Source organism: Rhipicephalus microplus, chromosome 7 (assembly GCF_043290135.1).
Source record: "Rhipicephalus microplus isolate Deutch F79 chromosome 7, USDA_Rmic, whole genome shotgun sequence".
Classification (NCBI taxonomy): domain Eukaryota; kingdom Metazoa; phylum Arthropoda; class Arachnida; order Ixodida; family Ixodidae; genus Rhipicephalus; species Rhipicephalus microplus.
The window spans coordinates 166,008,170-166,029,926 of NC_134706.1; the positions used below are offsets into that span (position 1 = coordinate 166,008,170).

A 21,757-nucleotide genomic window follows, 5' to 3' on the forward strand; every position below is an offset into this window, starting at 1 on the left:
CAAGGTACGAGACGCGAAAGCCACTGTGTGGAGCTCATGGCCATTTTGCTGCTGCAGAACGGCTCCCAGCCCACAGTCAGAAGCGTCGGTCGACACGATGACTGGAAGTGATGGATCGAACATGTGGAGAACTGTACTTGAAGAAAGCATTTCCTTGACCCTCCGGAAACTGCTGTCTGCTTCGGCTGACCAGATGAATGGCTCATTCTTGCGAAACAGAACGCGCAAAGGCTCGACCACCTGGGCCAAACGGGAAACAAACTTGGAATAGTATTCCACAAGACCCAGGAATGAACGGAGGGCAGCAACATCTGTTGGCACTGAAGTGTTAACTACCGAGTCTACTTTCTCTGGAAGCGGCGAGATACCTTGTGCAGTGACCTTATGCCCTAGGAAAGAAAGTTCTGAAACGTCGAAGAGGCATTTGTCGTTTAATTTCAGGCCTGCGTACTTGACTTTCTGCAATACCTTTGTTAGGTTCAAAAGATGTTCTTTTGCACTTTTCCCAAAGACTATCACGTCATCAATGTAGAACAACGCACCAGGGCAGCCATCCAGAATTGTGGCCATCATCTTCTGAAATGCCGCTGGGGCAGAAGCTAACCCAAAGCAAACTCTTGAACTGAAAAAGTCCTTCATGCGTGATGAAGGCTGTCACATCCCTGCTGTCAGGGTGCAAAAGTACCTGATGGCAGGCAGAAGCCAAGTCAAGTTTTGAGAAGTGTGTCGCGCCTACCAAGGCATGAAGGAGTTCCTCTGTATGAGGCAACGGGAAGCTGTCTGTTACAATAGCCTTGTTAGGCTCCCGGAGGTCAACACAAATTCTGATGGTGCCGTCTTTCTTGTCAACGACAGCAATGGGCGAAACCCATTCAGAAGCATCGATGCGTTCGATGATGTCAAGGCTCAGCAACCTGTGAAGTTCATTTAACACTGGTTCCCGAAGTGAATATGGAAGACGGCGCAGCTTCGAAGATACCTGCTGCACGCCTTGCCGAATCTTGACACGATGCGTGAACCGCTTGGCAAGACCCAACTCGGGACTGAAAAGTGAACTGAAGTCGTTTTCCAAGGCTGGCGGAAGGTTTGCTTGCCTGGGTTGCTCTAGTGACTGCATCGGAATGTGACAAGGTGTCGGGTCATTAACACGCGGCGGCGGGGCAACGGACGTGTGCAGGCACTCAAGAGTGGAGCCCTGTATTCGAAGATTTAGGGCCTTAATGCCGTCAAGGCCAGTCAGACAAGTTCCTTGGCGAACGATGTAGAAAAGAAGTGGTGCAGAGCGCCCTTCTTTTCAAACCGCTTTGAAAATGTTTGTGAAATTATTGCTCTGACAGAATTGAAACAGACGACCCTGAGTCAACAAGGAATGACAACTTGACATCCGCTACGCGTACTTGTATGTAAAGTGCGCTGCGAGCGGGATGCTGCACAGTCAAAGCTTGCTCAGAACTTCCCCCTGACAAAGCATCGTCATCGATGCCAACTTCACGAATCCTGCCTTGCATTTGATGCTTGCGGTTGTATACTTTCTGAAAGTGGCCCTTGATACCGCAAAACAAACACTTCTTTCCCTGCGCAGGGCACTGTGACGCTGATGCGCGGTGATTCCGTGAGCCGCATCGGAAACAGTGTGGTGAAACGGACCGGCTATCTCTGTCTCGCCGAGGGGGCGGGGCGGGGCCCCTGCGGCGCACGCGAACCGCTAGCGCTTGGAGAGTTTTGCTGAAAATGCGCTTTTCGCTGGAAATTGAATTTTCGCGAAGAATGCGAATACTGAAAACGACGCCGTACAGAAACAGGCTCGACCGAAGCAGAAAATTCCTTCAGCTCTTCAGGTGCTTGCTCAAACTGAAGAGCGATCCGCACTGCGCTCTCGAACGAAAGGGAGGAACCCTCGAGCAGCAACCGTTCACTTACGTGGTTGGAAACAACGCCGGCAACAAATCGGTCCCGCAGAGCATCATCTTGTGAAGCGAACGAACAATGCGAAACGAGCTGCCGTAAAGCAGCAACAAAGTCATGAACGGACTCGCCTGCTTGTTGGCTGCGGCGGTGGAAACGATGACGCTCGACGACGAAGTTACACGACGTGGAAAACTGGTGCCGTAAGGCGATGAGTGCAGCCTCGTACTCGTCAGTAGCGGCCGCGGGAGGCTTCTCTTGTACTTCCGGTGCTGCGGCGCTTGCTGGTGCTGCGGCATTTGACCCTGCAGGTAAAGTCCGGTAAACACGCTGCCCTTCCGCCCCCAAACAATGCAGAAGAATGGCATTGCGTCGCGCTGGTGGGAACTCAGCTGCTCCAGACGCTAGAAGGTAGACTGTTAAAGTCTGCGCCCACTCCTCCCATGGAAGTGACGGCCGGCCGGGCGTCGGGAAGAACGGCGGCGGCGGAGCAAGGCTGGAGAAACTCATGGTGGGGCGGACCTGGACGACACTCGATGCTGAAGGTAGCTTGACGTGTTTATCCCATCCTCGTCGCCAATGTGGTGTTTGCGAAAGGCGTAAGAAGCACCGGCAGCACCACCGTACAAAAAGACCTTTATTGTACGCAACACATCGAATATATACATAAAGGACAGACGCGCCCCCTGGGGGTGAAAGAACACAAAGTAAAAAGCGAAACTGAATATAACAACACGCGCTGTTTTCTGCGCCACAAGAAGGGGCATATGGCAGCTGAATGTTGGTCGCTCACGAAATGGAAGGACAGAGATCAGGTTCAAACAGGCGGCAAGTTGCATCCTACACTCTAAGGCAAAATTACACTAAAAAGGAGTAACGGAGCCCAATAGGCGCACGCGATAACCAGATAAACCGTTGAGGAATAACCACAGATGGATGCGTGCCGCGTGCAAACCAAGCCTCCCTCTTTTATGCAAAGGGATGAACAGCACGGGAGATGCGCGCCGTGCGCAAACCACCGTAGAGAAAACTAGCCGTCCTTCTCTCTCCAGGCTCAGTCCCCCCCCCCCCCCCCGATATTGCTGGTGATGTTATGCGTTGCGTCGCGTTCGGAGAGCTGGACGATCTAGGATTTACGACGCGGTTTTGTGCGTATGGTTGAATGAGCGTGCGCTGCTGCTGTTGAGCGTCCGCTGCTGCTTTCATGCCGCAGCCATGAAATTTGGAGCCGTTCTCGACAAGTCACCACGCTTTATATTCCTGGCTTAGTCAAGATGGTGACGACCAACTCACTACACCACCGTTTAGGAATCAAGGCCAACTTGGTGACCTAGAAGACAGCAGGCCTGTCGGATACATTATTTCAGTCTGACTCAGGGCAGAAATGAGCGCTGAATTCTTTCACAAGTTCGGGATCACTCTCTATCCTGCCGTACTTGTCAGGTGTGTGATACGTATGGCGCTTGCGGCAACGAGCTCGGTCTTTTTGTATATCGCACCCACGTAATGCACCGCGAATGTCGGCTTTGGCATCAGTAGGGAGTTTTAGAATACCGTTTGTAAGCGCTGTGGGCGTAGCGGGCGCCATGTGAGTTTTAGAATAGCGTTTGCCCTGCTGAAAACGGCAACGAACGATCGCAGCGACACCGTAGCCTCGAAACCAGCGCTTGCGGGCCACATGCGAGCCGTGATTACCGCACGCAGTTTCGAATTTTTTGCGTGCGGTCCACGAACGCGAACGCCGACTCACGCTACGATGCATGCGAAGTGCCAGCGACCGCACCGCAAAGGCTTGCGGCGCGCTATTCTAAAGCTCCCTAGCATTTCGTCTGTGCTTTTTGACCACTCAGAAATTGGCCGCCATTGCCCTCGGCCACCCGGATGCTCGCTCATTGAGTGCTCGCTCATCTTCGCCGGGCTGACAATATTTGGGTGGAGACCTCGTCGAGCTCCGGGCTGACAATATTTAGTCGGAGACCTCGTCGCTGTTTTGCGAGTGCTCCAAACCACGTTGGGGTTGCTCGTAATGAGGTTTGTTTAGTATGTCGTGCTCTGGAAGTTGTTAAGAAGTCGGGTTTTTGGCGGCATCCCACCACTACCACCACTGTTTGGAATTCGCTATTTCATTGCGATGGTGGCGGTAGCCAAGAGCTGCGAGCAGCCGAACGGACGTCGCTGAAGTCTTCGCCCAGAGACAGAATACGGAGGCAATTGGTTTTGAAAACACCAACAAGTAGCAACGTTTACTATAACAGCTTATCATTGTTGAAAAGCCAGCCAGCACGACGAAGTCGGCTAGGGCAGACTCCCCAAAACATGAGGCCGGCACGGCCTTAAATAACGTTTTGTTTTCTTCTACGAGACCAGTTCCCCGGTGCCTGGTGGAAAGATGAAACTTTCCCTGAAACTGCATGGTGACTCGCCGCCGTCTGCGTTGAAGGTGGCGCTGGGAGGGAGAAGAGTTCACCGGAACTGCGCTGCTTCTCGTGGCAACAAGAGCTCCCGAACAAGGACCACGCTTGTGGCATAACAGCACCCTCGCCGCCAGATAATGCATCAGGAGTTTTGAGCCATCTAGCGCAGCTCGGAAGGAGAGATGCTGGTCGACCGTTGAGAATTGTGACTGTTCTGCTCTCTTCTCTTGAGTGACTTTCAGAGCCCTGCAGGGAATCACTGGAACGACGGAGTTGAACACAAAGCCAAACCACTCTGGCAAAAGCAAGCGCCCTCGAAATGCTGATCAAATTGCCAGACCACTCGAAACAAAAATATTTCCTCGAGATTAAGCTGAGCTGAAAAATAACATCATGGGCAACGTATCTTAGGAGGAATACAAAATGCGGACACATCTTTAGCTAAGTGTCAGTACATGACACTGCTAAATGAAAGAGAATTTTTTGAGCGAATTTCAATTGTGACTTAGGCAGAATGTGGACGATAGAAGCTGCTAAGGTTAACTGAAATTGGCCCCGAAACTACAATATAGAATACCAAGAACTTCTGGATCATGCACATTGGCGTGGCTTGCAAGCGTCAGACTGTCAAACATAACAAAGTTAGTCCTCCGACAAGCTCTCATTCAATGCGCGCAGCCAACACGCCAAGACAAGAGAAAACACGCTTAAAAGGTAAGAAATGACACTGAAAATCAAACTTGCACGTGTTACACAAAACAAAGTTAAAAGTTGACCTACACTGACGCGCATATTAACACATAATGTCAAACACAGAAGGAAGTTTAAACAGGGCCTTCACTGTTAAAATATAACTCTCGAGTATTATAAAAACAAAATCAATCAAGCAAACATATCAATGTCTGCTTCTCCGATGACATTGAAAGTAAAACTTACAAAAATTTAGACGCATCTCTTGCTCATCTGCAGACGACAAAACTAAAAAATAATTTCAAAGCAGAATACACGATCAATTCTTAGTAATGGCAAGACGGGTCCCTCTCAGACGAACTCTGCGGAGTCGCGCACTCCATAGTTTTTGAGGGATCCGGTCTTCACAAAGGCACAATGAACAAAAGTGTTTGCCGAACTCAGTAGCGGCAGATTCTGACGTACAGCCACTTAACTCGAACAAGGGGGCATCTGCACCGCATTGTTCAGCCCGCCCGTTCGACTAGTGACCCTTTCGCCACAGTGGGGAATGACCGCTTGTGTCACAGCTCAAGCGCTCGTAACGTTTCCCCACTTGCTTGCATCTGCGTGGCAGTGAAAACAATGAGACTAGGCGGTGATCTTGGCGTCCTAGTTTTTCTAAAATTCAGTCTTTCTCGACGAACTTCCCGCCTAATCTAGAACTCAGTGACAGTCTGAGCTTCAAACATTTTTTAAAAGTCATTTTCGCAATCTTAGGCCTAGCTCTGAACCTGGAGCCTCAACTGATGACGCCACGTCATTTAACAGCGGCTTTAGCACGCTTGCCATCAGTCGTTTTTACCGCGTTACGCTTACGCCAACGGATATTTCTGTCGGTACTTCTCGGAACACTCGAAGCCTCGACACACTTATCCTCAAGTGCGCTGCCTTTCACATATACTGTCGAAACTCTAGACTGGTTAGCTAGGCTTTACTTGAACCCGTTGCTAGCTGTCTCTGCCTGTGACAGAGCGGGAGTCTCGATGCCTTTAAAGCTAACCATCTCGCCCGAAGGTTTGCGTTCAGTTTGTAAAGGTGTCTCTCTTTCCAAAATAGCCCTTGTTCCTAGGCCTTCCTAGTCGGCCTCATGCTCACTACGACGCGCTTCAACGTCTTGCGCTTTTTGCCACTCATTTTCTTTTAATGCTTTTCGGCGAGCCTCATCCTGAAGCGCTACGTGACGGGTCTCCATCGCTTCACGGCACGCGTCGTCCACCAGCGCTTTACGATGCGCGTCATCCTCTCGCTCTTCTCGGCGGGCGTCTACCTCTACCACCTTACGACGTGCTTCAGCGCTGTCTCTATCACTCCGACTTTTCCGGGCAGAAAGAGTTGGAAGAAAAAAAATCTTATCAAAGCATATCTAGCATGACTAAAGTCTCCTGCTTCCTCGAAGGGTAAGGAGTTCAAAACATGCGCAATCTGGCGCGGCAACAACGTGGCGAGCTTCTCCACCCAAAGATCGCCGCTAACACCAACTATACTGCAGACATCTCCAAAATCATCAAGTAAACCTCTGATATTCTTGCCTATGTCAAAATTGTGGAGCTGGTGTTTCGCACGCTGCCACTTAAGCGCTTGAATTTTACAACCAAGCTCTCTCATTTTGAGTGCATGATCTTTTCTCTTGCGACTCGCCTCGGCCTTCCACTGTTGCAACAGAATCGAAAGTTGGGCTAGTTGGATATGCATGGTATAACTATCATGCACTTGTCCTCTCTTTATGTCTGTTTTTCGTGCGCTTTAAATGATAGCCTTCCACTGTTCGCGTGTTTGAGCTTCGAGCTCTTCGCTACTCTTCTCGGCCTTCTGCATTTGCTCACAAATGAGCTCCCAAACCTCATCAGCTTCCTCGGCCGTCCCATTCTCTGCCCGAATCACCTCGAGATTCGCTTCCCTTGTTTTAGCGGACCCTGCGTAAATCCCTATGGCTCCACGAATTTCGAGGAGGTCCTGCACAAGCTACTGCTCCCTCGCGATCTCGTCCCTCGTGATGCTCTACTACTGATATTCACTGAACTGTAAAACTGATCTCATGGTTTAAAGTATGTGAATATTGAGTTATAGCCAACAAAAGCACCAAACACTCTCCTAACATCTGCCTGTGCTGGAGAGGTCTGGCGAAATGAACAGTAAGCGTAGGGCACTCACACAATCAAAGTAGCCGGCGATGATCCAACTCGTGGCTGCCGTCGAACAGGGTCGTGGGTGTCTTCGGGCCTGTAAGGATCCGCTCCAACTTTCCAGCCGTCGAATTCGGCGTAGCGGATTCCAGGGCAGCGAAACGATATCATGGTGGTCGTCCTCGGGCTTCCAGAGATCCGATCTAACTTTTCAGCCGTTGAGATTGGGGTAGTGGGTCCCAGAGCAGCAAAACTTTGAGGACAGGGGTAGCGTATCCCCCATCTGCCAACCACTATTAAGATATCATGTTTGATGTGATGGTAGCGGTAGCCAAGAGTGGCGAGCAGCCGAACGGACGTCGCTGAAGTCTTCTCCCAGAGGCGGAATACGGAGGCAATCGGTTTTGAAAACAGCAACAAGTAGCAACGTCTACTATAGCAGCTCATCGTTTTTACAGAGCCGGCCAGCATGCATGACGAAGTCGGCTGGGGCGAAATACCCAAATCATGAGGCCGGCACGGCCTTAAATAATGTTTTGGTCTCTTCTACGAAGGTTTTGGTCTCTTCTCTTCTACGAAGGCTCCAGTTCCCCGGTGCCTGGCGGAGAAGGTGAAGCTTTCCCAGGAACGGCACGGTGGCGGCAATGCTTTGTCCGGAATTGCACAGTGGCTCGCCGCCATCTGCGTGGAAGATGGCGCTGGGAGAGGGGGGGAGTTCGCCGGAATTGCGCTGCTTCTTGTGGGAACAAGCACCCCCGAACCACGCTTGTGGCATAACAGAGTCCACCGGCACATGCTGGTGGGGGTTTCGCTAGCGTCTGCACTGAGTCTCAAAATTGGTCGCCATTACAGCTGGCTTCCTCGCAAACCGGTCACCAGCATTTCGGCGCATACCGTTAGCGGCTGCCACGGCGGCGGACTCGCGTTTGCTCACTGCTCTCGCTCGAGTTTGTGGAAAAAGGCCGCAATACCGTTGGTTTTTTAGGCACTCGCTCCAAACGAACTCAGCGCTGGTCGTGGTGGTGGCTGAGCGTACGGTCGCTCTGGTCTTCGATGTTCGCTGGCGGCAGACGCTCCGTGTTTGGTGTTGCGTTCGCTTGCTTGAGCTGAACGGTGGCGCCCGCTTAGAACTCTCTGCCTCGCTGGTGGCACGGTGGTTTGCGGTGCCTTGTAGTTATGACTTCGGCTACCGCACTTAATCTGTTGTGCTACGGGGATTGAAATGAGCCTTTGACGATGAGGGACATCACGTTAAAACATTTACTTGTCCACTTGTACACGTATGTATTTATCTCACGTTGCCCATATTTGTCATATCCATCCATTTTCATACTCTGTGAACTTACTTACAGCGCAACACCAGAAAAAATACAGGACAGGGAAGGAGCAAAAGAGAAAGAAAAGACGGCGCTGCTTTTGCTCCTTCTCTGTCCTGTATTTTTTCTGGTGCTGCCCTGTAAGTAATTTCACGATGAATCCTAACCAAATGGCCCAACTTACCGTCTTTCATCCTCTGTCACGTGAAAATAACTACTTTTACAATTATATTGTGCAGCAGTAGGCACACACCGTGCAGAAGGCTGTGGCTGTGTGCGCTTGCGTCTGCAATGCCTGTCATCTATCACTTTCGTCGGACCAGCTTGAAAAGAACTGTAAGAGATGTAAAGGTAAAGTTGTTTGCGTGTCATATTTTACACGTACGTTTTTATATCAACTAGCACGTACTTGTCATATGCGTGCATCCTCATCCTCTGTCACGTGTGACTAACTGTGTTTTACTATCTTATTGCACAGACATGGGCAAACAACACACACAACGCTATGTGGGTTGGCGTCTGCAATACCTGTCATCTGTCGCTTCCGTCGGAGGTGCTTCACAAGGACAGTACCAGATGTGACAACGAGGCCGGAATCTTACGTTTCACCACGAGTTCTCTCATAGAATGGAAAACTTTCATGTGTATAAAGAAAAATAAATGATTTGAATGTCTCACTTCTGTCTCGTTGTTGTAGTGACTTCGAAAACAGTGACACACAGGTGGCTAAATCACTTTTCGCGTGTTCTTTTCCGCGCCATTTTTTTTCACTGTTCAGAAAAACAGGCGAAAAAATGTGTTAGGCCTAGCGGAAAATAAATAGATAAACCATATCTGAACTGAGGATGAAAAGTTGATCCGATTAGAGTATTCGAGTGGACCAACCGTTCGTCCGGCAAGGGGCCATTGTGAGAACTAACGCTTGCCCGGTAAGGTGTAAATGTGGGGACTAACAATTGCCCGGTAAGGTGTAAATGTGAGCACTAAATGTTCGTCCTTTGAGGTGATTTTTGGGTATAACGGTTACCTGCTAAGGTTTAAATATGCGGACTTAGTGTTAGTGGTTCGAGCTGGTCTGTGGGGACTAACTGCTAGACCGAGTGTCGTTAGTCCTTAAAAAATTTAATGGTTGTGGCAGCCCCATTAGTCCCCAAAAGAACAAACCACACACCCTTTAAACACCCTTTTGCGTTAGAGTGCAGGTTCAGCAAGCCGATGCACTTTGTTTCATTATTCAACGTAAGCATAAAATCGAGGCTTCTGGAACGATCGAAGCAACCGAGGATTGCTCGTACTTTCATAAAAATATAAAGAAAGAGAAAAAAATAAAGTAGCACTAGTTCTCTTAAGTGCGAACGCATTTCTAGCGCGGGTGGTGAGTGGCTTTCCCGCAAGACTTTAGAACCCAAGATGGCGTACCTTGCCGCTACCCTGCTACCTAAAAGTAGCATATGCAGTAACTTTACGCAGAGTATCAGCCGCAGCGCTCTGTGGGAAAGTCCACTCTTTATGTAGGTATGTTTCTTTAAGGTATGGGCCTCTACAAGACAAGGCTTGGAGGACCAAGGCCATGGCCTCGTCTGTGACAACGATGACAACCGGTGCGCCACAGCTCACGATGGTCATGTAGCATCCACCAACTTTCCGTGGGTCATCGTTTGATGACCCGAAGTCCTGGCTGGAGACAAACGACCACTAGGCCGCTCTTAACCACTGGGACACGTAAGGGAAGCTTCATCGCGTGTAATTCTACTTGGAAGATGCCGCAAGAACCTGGCTCTAAAATCAAGAGTCTCGCTTCAAAGCTAGCGTTTCCTTTGCGGCGTATTACGGCAAACGTTCACGAACATCACTCGCAAAAAAGAGAGCCGCTGCTTTGCTGAAAACTCGAGTGCAGCTACCAAATAAAAATGTCATCATTTTTGCAGAAGAAATGACTCACCTATTCTGTCACACTTACCCGGACATGCCTGAGGAGGAGCAAGTTTGTTTCCTCATGCGAGAATCAAACATAAGCTGTTTGTGAGATTGATGAGAAACCCACCAAAGACCGTTCAGAAGCGGCTACAATTGAGAAGACACTGGAGATACGCATTCATCAGCTCAATCACCGCTCAATGCCAGAGTACGGTGACGTTCAACCAATATGCTCCGGCTAACTGCGCAAGACCGTACGTGCGATCATGCGGAAGGAGCTGCTCAAGCTGTTACCATAGGCGCATCCTCAAGTGGATTCGATCGCCGACATTTTCTGCGAGAAAGTGCGGCAATCACTTCGAGTTCTCGAAGGACCACTGCCTATGCCGGAAGCTGTGAGTTACGCCCCTGCAGTGCACCGCAATGCTCCTACACACCCGCGAAAAGACACTGCCCCACCGCAATTCCGCGGACAGCCACCCCCACTACCATACCGTCTACCCATCGGCCTCAATGTTTCGAGGAAAACCGAAGTGTGGTGTGCCCACGATCACCGACATCTCTGCTACCACTGCGGACAAGCGGGCCACACCTACCACAACTGCCAGTACCATCAAATAGGACAGCGTGGTTTCGCCATCAAGGAGCCGCGTTCACAGCGAGGTGCAAGACCACGCTACATCGCCGACTACAGAGCAGCAACGCAGTTGACGCCCCGAGAATCTTCGCGTTCGCCTACACATGATCCCTACATGTCGCCTCACCGCCGGCCGTACACTCTAAAAAATTTTACACCCATAAGGGTGTATTTGTTCTGTCCCATGGGCACCCTTTATGAAGTTCCTAGACACCATTTAGGTGTCTAGGAACACCCTAAACAATAAGGTGTTTAGAAACACCTTTGAACCGTAGGGTGTAAAGAAACGTTACACCCGACTTTAATAGGTGTTTATGAACACCCCTAAACTATAGGTGTTGTATGAAACTACACCCATGTGAGTGGGGTGTACACTGAAAACCCCTTGAAACGATGGCAGTTATACGGATGAGCATACTTGATCAAATGAAGCGCAACTAACGGGCAACAAAAGCAGAGACACAGGAGGTGACGCTTAGACTTGTGAGTTGAGGAGAGCCGTTCACATCACTTCAATTCATCTATTATGCATCACCAACTGGCCCAAGCCTCAATTATTCTCAGGGAGAAGCATATATGAACCTTCTCTGCGGCTGACAGGAAAGAAGGAAGATACTGGTGTCATCCACTGCACTTATACCTCCATGCATGCAGCTGATAAAATAAGGTGCCATGGTCTTGAATGAGCTGCATGAGACCAGCGTATATATGTGTACGTAGACTGGGCCGTAAACGACAAAGACGCGGAAGGCACTTTACACACACACACACACACACACACACACACACACACACACACACACACACACACACACACACACACACACACACACACACACACACACACACCACACCACACCACACCACAGTAGTGCAAGCAGTAACCTGTAGCGTAAGGTCCAACCGAACATAACGCCAAAGCAAAAAACAATTAAGCCCATATGTTAACATCTGCCTTTATTATAGAAAAACTGCAAATATAACAAAAAGGACTCTGATGGCATTCTGCAAAATTTTGAAATATGTCACGAGACCAAGTTTCTTTCTCTCTATACTAAAATGCATTGTTTTCAATACAATAACTCTCCACAACTTTCAAAACATTTGCGCTAGTCGGGCAAACGACTGAGACGTATGGCGTTTGATTGACACCTATACAATAGAAGAAAAAAAACACATAGAAAGAGTAAGCGAGTTTCTGGAGTCACATTTACAACCTATTACACCTCGCAGTATACATTTTGACATTAAAAGAGAACATTCAACAAGGTAGTGCAATTGGGGCTGTATTAATGTAATGTCAGTGTTGATATACTTCTAACTGCAAAACCACTCGTCACTGCTGCTTGCACAATCATCTTCAGCTGCTGAGATGACTGGTGCCTTCGAGAGAAGTGGGGCGAAGCTGTTCATTCTGTACAGGAAATTCAATCCCGGAAAGCTAAAATAAATACACAAGGAACAATGACTGAAATTTCACAAAGAGTGCAACATACAGTGTGCATCATGCATAACTAACTGTTTTCATATGTGTAAATATAAATCGAGTACATAGCAAGCATATTCAGTGGCATCGGACTCCACAGCAGTGAGAAATGCTACAAAAGGTATGCTGAGCAATAAACGCCATAAAAAGCGCGCTGTCGCAGAATCATTATACCTTTCGTGCCGTAGATATGAACTTTACCCTTTCAGCTTGCTCGCGCAGGCAAGTAAAAAGGTGCTGCTCCAAGTTGATAATGTTCCATCACCTGCATGCAACGACCAATCTAAGTGAATGTCAAGTTCTATGCTTAAATATTCATCAACACAGCTGCATGTGTATTTCTGCAGATCTACCATGGTACTCATTCGATTAGTTTATCAAAAGAAATACAGTACGACGCGCAACAACATATACATATTTTATCTGTATTGCATAAAACCACAATGCCCTTGAGCATACATGACGGTATGCGTATTGAGATGGTATTCACTGCAGGTAACTTGTAAAATTAGGTACTGTACAGTTACGTATTAAAATGCGAATGATACTTGTGTTCTTGAACTGGCTCACATTGACACGATTATATAATGGAAGATTTGGCTATTGGGTCAGTCCACATCAGACGTCCCAGCTATTTCGGTGACCACCGCAAATGTATTCGAAAAAAATCGCATTGATTTTACTGCAATTAAAAAAGGTAACTGCTAGAATATTTCGCAGACAAATAACTTAATGGTCACGTGGCTGCCTCCTGAACTTCCCGAAATCTCGTCTGTGTGTTTGTGAAAAAAATTATTTCATAAGTATCTCTTCTTCCGTGCCAAATTTGGTCTACAAGTTAAGTGAAGGGCTTGCGTAAAGTGTTTGAAGCTCAGTAATAATATTAGCATTTTTCGACCACATACGCCTGAAATATTTAGCCGAAGTGTGTTATATCTGCATTTTTCTATAGCAATACTGTACTTTGAATCAATATGTTAGGACTGATTGCTTATTCCACATAAGATATATTTGGAGGAAAAAATATTTTAGACCTCTCAAGCTGTCAAACTCAAGGAGAAAAAATTGCGATTTCCGCTAAATAATTGTTTTGTTGATAATGAGACGTAACTTGCACCATGTGGTGGTTGAAAGAAATACACTTTGTACCTAAATCGAAGCAAATAAACAGTTCTTTTCATATGCCAAATTTTGTCATAGCAATTTATGTTTTGAGAAAAAGATCGAAGCATATCCACGGAGTGAATAATGATGAGTGGGGCGTAGCGTTCGTCCGTCCGGACACACAAACTGATGGACAGACAGTCTGACGCCAGTATGGACGAAAAGAAAGACGGATGGACTCACGGACAGACTGACACACGGCAGCCCGGACGGACGGATGCACAGACGAACGGACGAAAGCACAATTGTACGGACGAACGATTCGCCTCACGAATCATTATTTTGTCCTTGTATATGCTGTGAAAACCACTAACGCTATCTATTGTGCAACTCATCAAGTGGCTACATAATATTAGTACGACTACAACGGAGGGAATGACCCACGGCCTCAAAAGCTTTGACCCTAAATGATTTTTGAAGTTCCAAGTTCCCCATTCGCCATTTGGTTATACAGCAGCCGACGCCTGGAAGTTCCCCATTGCCGTTGATGGGAAAATTCAAAAAATATTTTATTCCTTGAAATAGAAATTGTAATGATGAAACTTGTCACATACAAAGAACTGTTTATTTGCTATCAATTTAGGTAAAAGGTGATTTTTTATTGGACCACCACATGGTGCCAATCGCGTCTTAATACGGACAAAAATGACAATTCTGTGAAATAAGGGATCTTTTCTCGTAGAGGTTAACAGCTTAAATGTCTAAAAATAATTTTTCATCAAAATATATTTTCTGTGAAGTAAGTAGTCACAGCTCAGATATTCATACAAAGTGCAGTATAGCAACGAGAAAATGCAAACATAACACACTTTGGCTAAATTCTTGCAGACGTATGTGGCCGAAAATTAGTAATATTATTGCTGAGTTTCAAACACCTTACATAAGCCCCTTTTCTTAACCTGCACCAAAATTGGTATAAAAAAGGTGCGGTACTTGTAAAATACTTTTTTCACAAACAACACTCAAACAACAGTCTGGAAAGTTTGAAAGCAACCACGTGACCAAAAACCTTTTTCTCTCCGAAACATTCAAGCACTTCACTGTTTTCAGTGCATTAAATCAGCACGATTTCTTTTTAGATGCGGAGCATCTTATACTCGCGCCTTGTAGTGCGCCGTCCGCACCGCTTCTCGAACATTCGACAGCTGACGCGCGCGCATGCGCCGTCGCGCCGTCGCCCACTCTTCCACCATCTGTGCATCCCTTCCTCCTCTACACACCGCGCGCGCTTCACTCCTCCACCATCTGTGCACCCTTCCTCCTCTACACACCGCGTTCGACATCTACAATTCTCCTGATTCTCCAGTGGACGCGCATGTGGCGTCGCGCTTCGAGAACATTCAACAGCTGACAGTGCATGCGCCGCCGCGCTGTATATATACTCAAGGTCGGCGCTCGCTCGCTCAGTTGCCGCTCGTCGGTTGGTTCGTACGGCGCGTCGACGTCCAAGGTCGCGGTGAAATGAATTCCAACGAATCCACAAACACAATGATCGACGTCCCTTCGACCAGCGCCGCCCTTTCGCATACGTGTGTACGTGTTCACTCATTTAACACCCCCTTCTACAACCACGTTAACCAATTTAGCCATCGACCCAAGTAAGTCGCAATTTAACACCCCATTTCACAACCACGTTAACCAATTTAGCCATCGACCCAAGTAAGTCGCACTTTAACACCCCGTTAACCAATTATATGGTCCGCATCCTCCTCAGTGTTCCCCCGAGGGAAGCTGCGGGCAATTTTTTTTCACACATTTGCCATAGCCACAAAATTGGCTCAGAAATGTCGATAAAGTGACCCTGTTACCTTCACTCAATGACAATTGCATACTGCTAAATTAGGGCCATTTGCTTCAATGATGCTGTCAGGGTGAGAAAGCATAACTCTATCCCGATGCATCGTAGGCTGTTCAGTGGCTATGCGTGTTGTGTTCCCAGATATATATGCTGCCCAGTCTTACATTTTGGCTGCAACACATGCTTAGATACCATGCAGTATGTATAACATCAAAGTGTTTTTGTGCAACAAAAAACTAATAATACGCTTCGCATAGCGAAAATACCTTCAAAATCTAAAGTACTTAGCGAAGTTAAACGCCAAAGCGAGGCGATGGCAATAAAACTGAATAACAAGAATATTTTGAAAGCTACACATGCTGGAAACAATCTGAATAAAGTGTACTCAAACGTTAGCAGTTATGTTCAAACAAGCGTTTGCCCTGTTCAAGTTGGCAATTCGACCACACAGACAGACTAAAGGTCTGTTCAAACAAAAGTCCAGCTTCAGTGCTCGATCCGCTACATAGGCACTGCTGTCGGCAGTGTCACGCTGCGTTGCGGGTGAACAAAAATACCGGTGAAGACGAATAACGAAATTGAATGTATTAGCAAGTAGGCAAACTCACTTGCGCGAGGCGCATCTAATGCGAAACGATATGCTTTGTTGTCACCCAATGCAGCAACCCGAGTTATCACGGTAGTGTTACCGCACAAAACGAAAAAGAACCGAAACGAACGACATGGACACGACGCCCTTGTTTTCCGTTCTCGGTCTTTTTGTGCAATAAGAAAAAAAGAAAGTAAGTGAACTACCGACATGCCCAAGTATATGCGTCTTACATACGGTTGATGCTTAGAGCTAACAGGAACCGTCGCCACACATGTATTAAATTAGTAAACTAAAATTGATGTGCAGCACGAGCGGGCCCTGTTAAAAACGGCTGCCAACAAATGGCACTGCAAAAATATGTTGAATTTCTTCGCGGAACCTGAGCGGCGCACGCTCACTCTGCTTCGTACTTCAAACAACCCAAACAAACAAACAAAAAACTTGCCCGCAATCACACTTCGCCGTCATCCCCGTGAAACAGTTCGTACAAATATTCTCGCTAAGTAAACAAATGCTGATTTCTCATCAACTAGTTCAAAACAAAATTGTTTGAAGGCGTTATTCTCGTGCTCACGCAGTTAACAAAGCGCTGAACGGAGCAACGTGAGAGCGGTACTCACTATTTCACTTCGAGTGCTCCAAATTATGAATCCACAGGTCCAGTCTTCAGGATGGTGCACCTTCCCAATAATCAGCACTGACAGAACACACTGGTGGAGCACAGAGTGCTGGCACATTTCAAACTAAACACCGACTAATAAACTCTTCCGATCGAGACACCACGCGAACCACACGCACACAAACGGGAGGGTTTTTCGCCAGCGCACGCAGTGACATGTAAGGCGATGTCAACCCCTTTCTCGCGCTGTGCGCCCGGCACGCAGCAATACCGGGCAGCCAAGGTTGTCTAGGCGACGAGACTTGATGGCGCCTTGTGGCGCTCTCAGACCGGCTAGATGCGGTTTAACGCTAGCTCCGGCCCTCTGCTGATAGCGCGGGCGCTGCTTTTTTTTTTTTTTTGCGGCAGCGATCTGTTGCGTTATACACGTTCTTTAACAGTGCATCTGAATCGCAGTGAACTTTCCGACGGTGCAGTGCGGCCAGCACGAGCTACTAGTCAGAACGCGCATTTGTAATATTGAGGAGCAATGTTTAGCGCACCTTCACCGACCTAAGGTAGTGAATTTTGGTAAAAAAGCTAAGCTGATGCTTTTTGCTTAGCTCTATGGGTCTTTAGGGACTGCACATTCAGGGTCACGAAGGCGATATTTAATCAGCACTTTCATTTCGGTAAAGACATTTCAACATTGCATACATCGGGCGTCACACTATTTGATGAGAACATATTGCCAAGTGCGTACTGCTAGGAAGATGAAGACGACAGCGCATACGCGCATCTGCACGTTTTTATGCAGCAAGCAATAACAAGAAAGAAGAGGAACGCTCTGGCGCGCAGTAAATAAAAGAAACAGCTGATTCTCTTGCGAAGGCATCCCTTTCGACACCAATTATTCTTATTTTCCCTCATACAGTATACATTACGGTGGCGCGATTTCGCACACTTAAGATCAGGCAAAATTTCTCTGACCCTGCACTGACGGCTTCCCCAGAGTACAAACACTTATTTCCCTGGCACAGTGAACTGACTAATTCAAGGATGATGGAAGTTGTCATCACGAAATTTCGTTGCCGCGTTACCTCCCTCAATTTTTACTTGCGTAGATCAGGCATATTGAATTCCCCTATGTGCATTTACTGTAATCAAGAGGAAACGATCAGTCTTTTTTTATTACATTGTCGCTGTTACGATTTATTCAGGCAAACCATACTAGCACCACCTCTTCAAGTACTGGGCTTGCAACTATCACAACCTGATCTCCTTTCATTTGGAGCCTCTACACTGGGTTTCACCCACAGGGATGTTTTATTCGCCGTTCAAGAATACATCACTGCGACTAAACGATTTTCTTGCTAAATTACTGTCCCACTATTTGTCTTCTTTTTGTTATGCAAACTTGATATCGATATTTCAAATCAAAATTAAGTTACAAAAAATTTGTAGGAATGACGCATTGCTGGAAGTTTAGGGCAAATTCACCTTATAATCGGCCAGTCCCCTTCTTTGGGTACGAGCCATTTGCACAGGGAAACAACAAAAACAACAACAACAACTACTGACCTGCTGCTACTTTCCAACCTGTTAAATACTACTTCTTCACGTTGTGACAATACATTTGTGCTTAGCTTGCAGTCCTTGGAACAAGACCGTGGCTGAAAATATTTCATCAATGTTGTTTTCTCAATACTTACAAGGTCAAGGCTTTAACCGAAGCACGTCTGCTGGGAAAGTTATATAGATCAAAGGTAGGGGATGGACAAAAAACAGAGAGAGAGAGGGAGAAAAAACTGGAGAATGCGTTTCGGCTACCCTGAGGAGAGCTTTCTGTGCACCTTAGTCAACAAGGCTCCCGTCATCGTGAACAAGGCTGCGTCAAGGTCATTGAAGTGTCCTCACTCTGCAATTTAATTTATGGTCCGTGTCCTCTTCCTAATTTTCATGACGCACTTTTAAGACACATGAGAGGAACAGCAGCGATGGCGTAGTGGTTAGAACATCGGCCTCGCATGCAAAAGGTCCGTGGCTCAAATCCCAGTGCCACGCAGTTCGCAACCGGATAAAAAAAAATCCGCGTCGTGATGGTACTGCATTAAGAAGCCTGAAGTGCGGCCTCACCGGTAACCACCACCGGTAACACACTCCCTCACTAGAGAAGAATTGGCCACCCTGGTGCAGTACCTGGCTACAACCTCCCACATGCATACGTCAAACTACTCACGGCCCTCAGTCCCCAGCAGCTGCGAAGCAACTGACCACGGCGGCGATCACATCTGCAACGCAGCAGAGGGTGCTAAGAATCTCTGGATCTGGACAGGCCGCCATTGGAACTTGAACTTGGCAACGTTTAACGCTAGAACCTTATCTAGTGAGGGAAGTTGTTACAAGCTGCCACTCAAGCGTCGCCAGCGCGAAGTCGGCGACGGGAATGACAGCAGGTTGGTTCGTTCCGCACGCAAGCAGAGACAGTGAAGAGATCAGAGACGTGAGAAAACAAAACAGCTTTACTCTAGTGATATTGCAGCACACGGGATATAATACAACACTTCAATACAACCAGCAAAGCACATAAACACTTGATGCAACTAAAAAAATATATACAAAACAATAAATCAGCTTACGCGAGAGAACTATCACAAACTAACAAAAATAGAACTACGGAGTAGATAGTTCGAAGATATAAACAGGTGAAGGCATACGTGTGATGACCGGCAGCGTTGTGTCCCCGACGATCGGATGCGAGAAGTCGAAGAGAGTTCTGGCACGATTGCGATGTCGGCGGTGTTGCAACGCTGGTGGCTCCGGGAGGCTAGTGCTTGCAGGTGACTTCGAGCAGGTTGAGCTAACTCGAGGCGAAGTCCCGATGTCTACGTTGCAGACGTTAATATCGCGTCACAACTAGACGAACGGCTAAGTTTAGGTGGCCAGCCGATACAGAGCCACACTAAAAACTTCTAGAAGAGATGCTTGTTGATCTGTTTCTACACCATCTTGGTCAGCGACTAGTCTGCCTAGCAGGGCAAAATCCTGCGCTTAAATCCCCCTCGTGTCTCCTCGCTCTCTTCCTTGGGGACAAGAGACCTCTACCTGGGTCCAATCATGCGCGCTTAATTGAGGGGAAACTCCGCCCCAAAAATATTTTGACCCCACCCCTTTTTAATAGGGAGAGGGCCCGCAACTAGCGGGAGTGACAACCTGTCGGGTTGTTGTCATACAGCTTGGCCACCAGAGTGTTTCCCACGCTTTTCTCCGTGGGAACGGTCAACCACTTAGCTCTCAGCCGGGCGTCTTGTAGTCTAATCCTTGTACGGGGTATACCGCGGCCTTCTACGACCTTGCAGACGTCGCTACGGTTACAAAAGGATTAACTGTCGGCGGCGACGTTCTAAGGAGAGCACCCCCATTTTGCACTTATCGGTTCCCTTTCATGTGCCGCCGTTTCTCACGGTCAGTCGGGGAGTACGGCGCCCGTTAATTGCCGTGACGCGGTGTCGCCGAAAATAGCCGTCCGTGACATTGCCCCCCACTTTCAGAATGTTATTCATAACATTTGTTCGCACGGAGGGGAATTTTTCCGACAACAAGGAACAAAACACCACCAACAAGGGAGACATGAGGACTGTCCCTCTCATACACAACATAAGTAGGCAGAGTGCATCAAAGTAACAACAAAAGGAAAAACAACCAATGGTTAGAGTACCAGCTTCATTTACACGCAACAATAGCAATGCACCATACAAACAAGAAGAGCAAATAGCCGTGTACGGCAGCCATCAATACAGAATACACTGCACGAATGTATACTACCAAATAAAACGGAACAGGTGCGCTCCTCAACTGTAGTGCAATCCTTCAATGTGCACTACAGCAAGTAAACAACCAATGCACCAAGCAAAAATAAAATAACTCAAAATACACTTCTTGTACAACGAAATACGTGCATACAACAGAAAACAACCGACGGAAGGGGGAAAAAAACATGCTCATAGACCTCAAGTCTCAATGCGCGCAACGACAACTGTACCGGGTCACGCCAATCTTAATCAATTTACGAAATCATTCGGTTTATGCTAACATCTTCCTCCTTATATGCCAATTCACGCCATATCCACATGACAGTGAAGGCATGCGACATAACACTAAACCTATGAACACTAGAAAAATAACACATTTTCTTGGTTTTTACCTTTATGCAAATTTTCGCACTCATGAATAAACTAATTCGATGCTAACTCTCAGCCTTTGGCTCGGCGGTTTTCCTTCTGAACAATTTACACCGCATCACGTACTTGCAAAAGTTATGACTGAAGTCTCCATCTGCAAAGCAACACTAAGTAACCATACTTAGCACGCACGTGCAACAATTCTTCAAACTGACCGCCCCCCTTTTCTCAATTACATTCGCTTGAATCGCACAAGATGGGGTCGCGGTCCCGGCGGTTTTTTCGAACACGCCAGAGGATACAAAATGCAAACTCTAAGCAGTGCACTGCCATCACACCTTATTTTCCACTTTGGCCTGTTCCCCTCAGGAATTTGAAAGGGACGCCAGAAACAGGGGGAAAACTGGGGCCACTGTCCCTTTGTGTTCGCCCCGACGCGGTTTTTAGCTTTTGTGATCTTTCGAGGTTCACCCTTCGGACAAGGTCGCCTTCCTGAAGTTGTCGAACTAAAACGCGCCTTTCGTTTGGGTGATGCACCTCCTTTTCCTCCTCCAAAGCTGGCTCGCCGCTTGTGCCAGGCTGAACGCCACCATTGACGTTTCCTAAAAGTGATTGAATGCCTACCCCTTCGTCTTTCTGGCGACGGGGTGGGACTAGTCCTAGGCTTAGGCAGTGCCGAACGCTTTCGCTTCTTTCTTTTTCGGCGATGTTTGCTTGCCTCTTTTCTCTCGATGCCATCATCATGTCGCGTCGTGACCTCAGAAGTCGGGGAGCTCGTTGGAGCTTGTGCTACATTTTGCCCCACGCTCAAACATTTTGAACTCGGTGTCACGACGGACTGCCGGGCCAAATTATCTTTGTTAATGCTGATGAAACCAATAACTGGGCCCTCTC

General features: G+C 47.6%; 2 protein-coding genes and 1 long non-coding RNA gene across 5 annotated transcripts in view; all 3 read right to left on the bottom strand.

The window, feature by feature from the left end:
* LOC119180204 (protein 5NUC) overlaps positions 1-21,757 on the bottom strand; it is a 431,021-nt gene that overhangs the window by 55,401 nt on the left and 353,863 nt on the right. The window lies entirely within an intron of this gene.
* LOC119180205 (uncharacterized) lies at positions 1,651-7,345 on the bottom strand. The gene is made up of 2 exons (XM_037431349.2): positions 7,232-7,345; positions 1,651-2,427 (listed from the first exon to the last, which is right to left on the bottom strand). Exons 1-2 carry the CDS (start codon positions 7,343-7,345, stop codon positions 1,651-1,653), a joined length of 891 nt encoding a protein of 296 aa, XP_037287246.2.
* Positions 11,985-16,900, bottom strand: LOC142767702 (uncharacterized). Its single transcript, XR_012885121.1, has 3 exons — positions 16,705-16,900; positions 12,705-12,795; positions 11,985-12,485 (listed from the first exon to the last, which is right to left on the bottom strand). It is a non-coding gene; the product is annotated as an uncharacterized LOC142767702 (long non-coding RNA).

Bases quoted from the DNA above. Each gene is read 5' to 3' on its own strand.
- LOC119180205 (XM_037431349.2), bottom strand. From the start codon at position 7,345: ATGATATCGTTTCGCTGCCCTGGAATCCGCTACGCCGAATTCGACGGC. The intron at 2,428-7,231 runs GTTGGATCATCG...AGTGTCGTCCAG, and splicing joins CTGTTCGACGGCAGCCACGA to GTCCGCCCCACCATGAGTTT.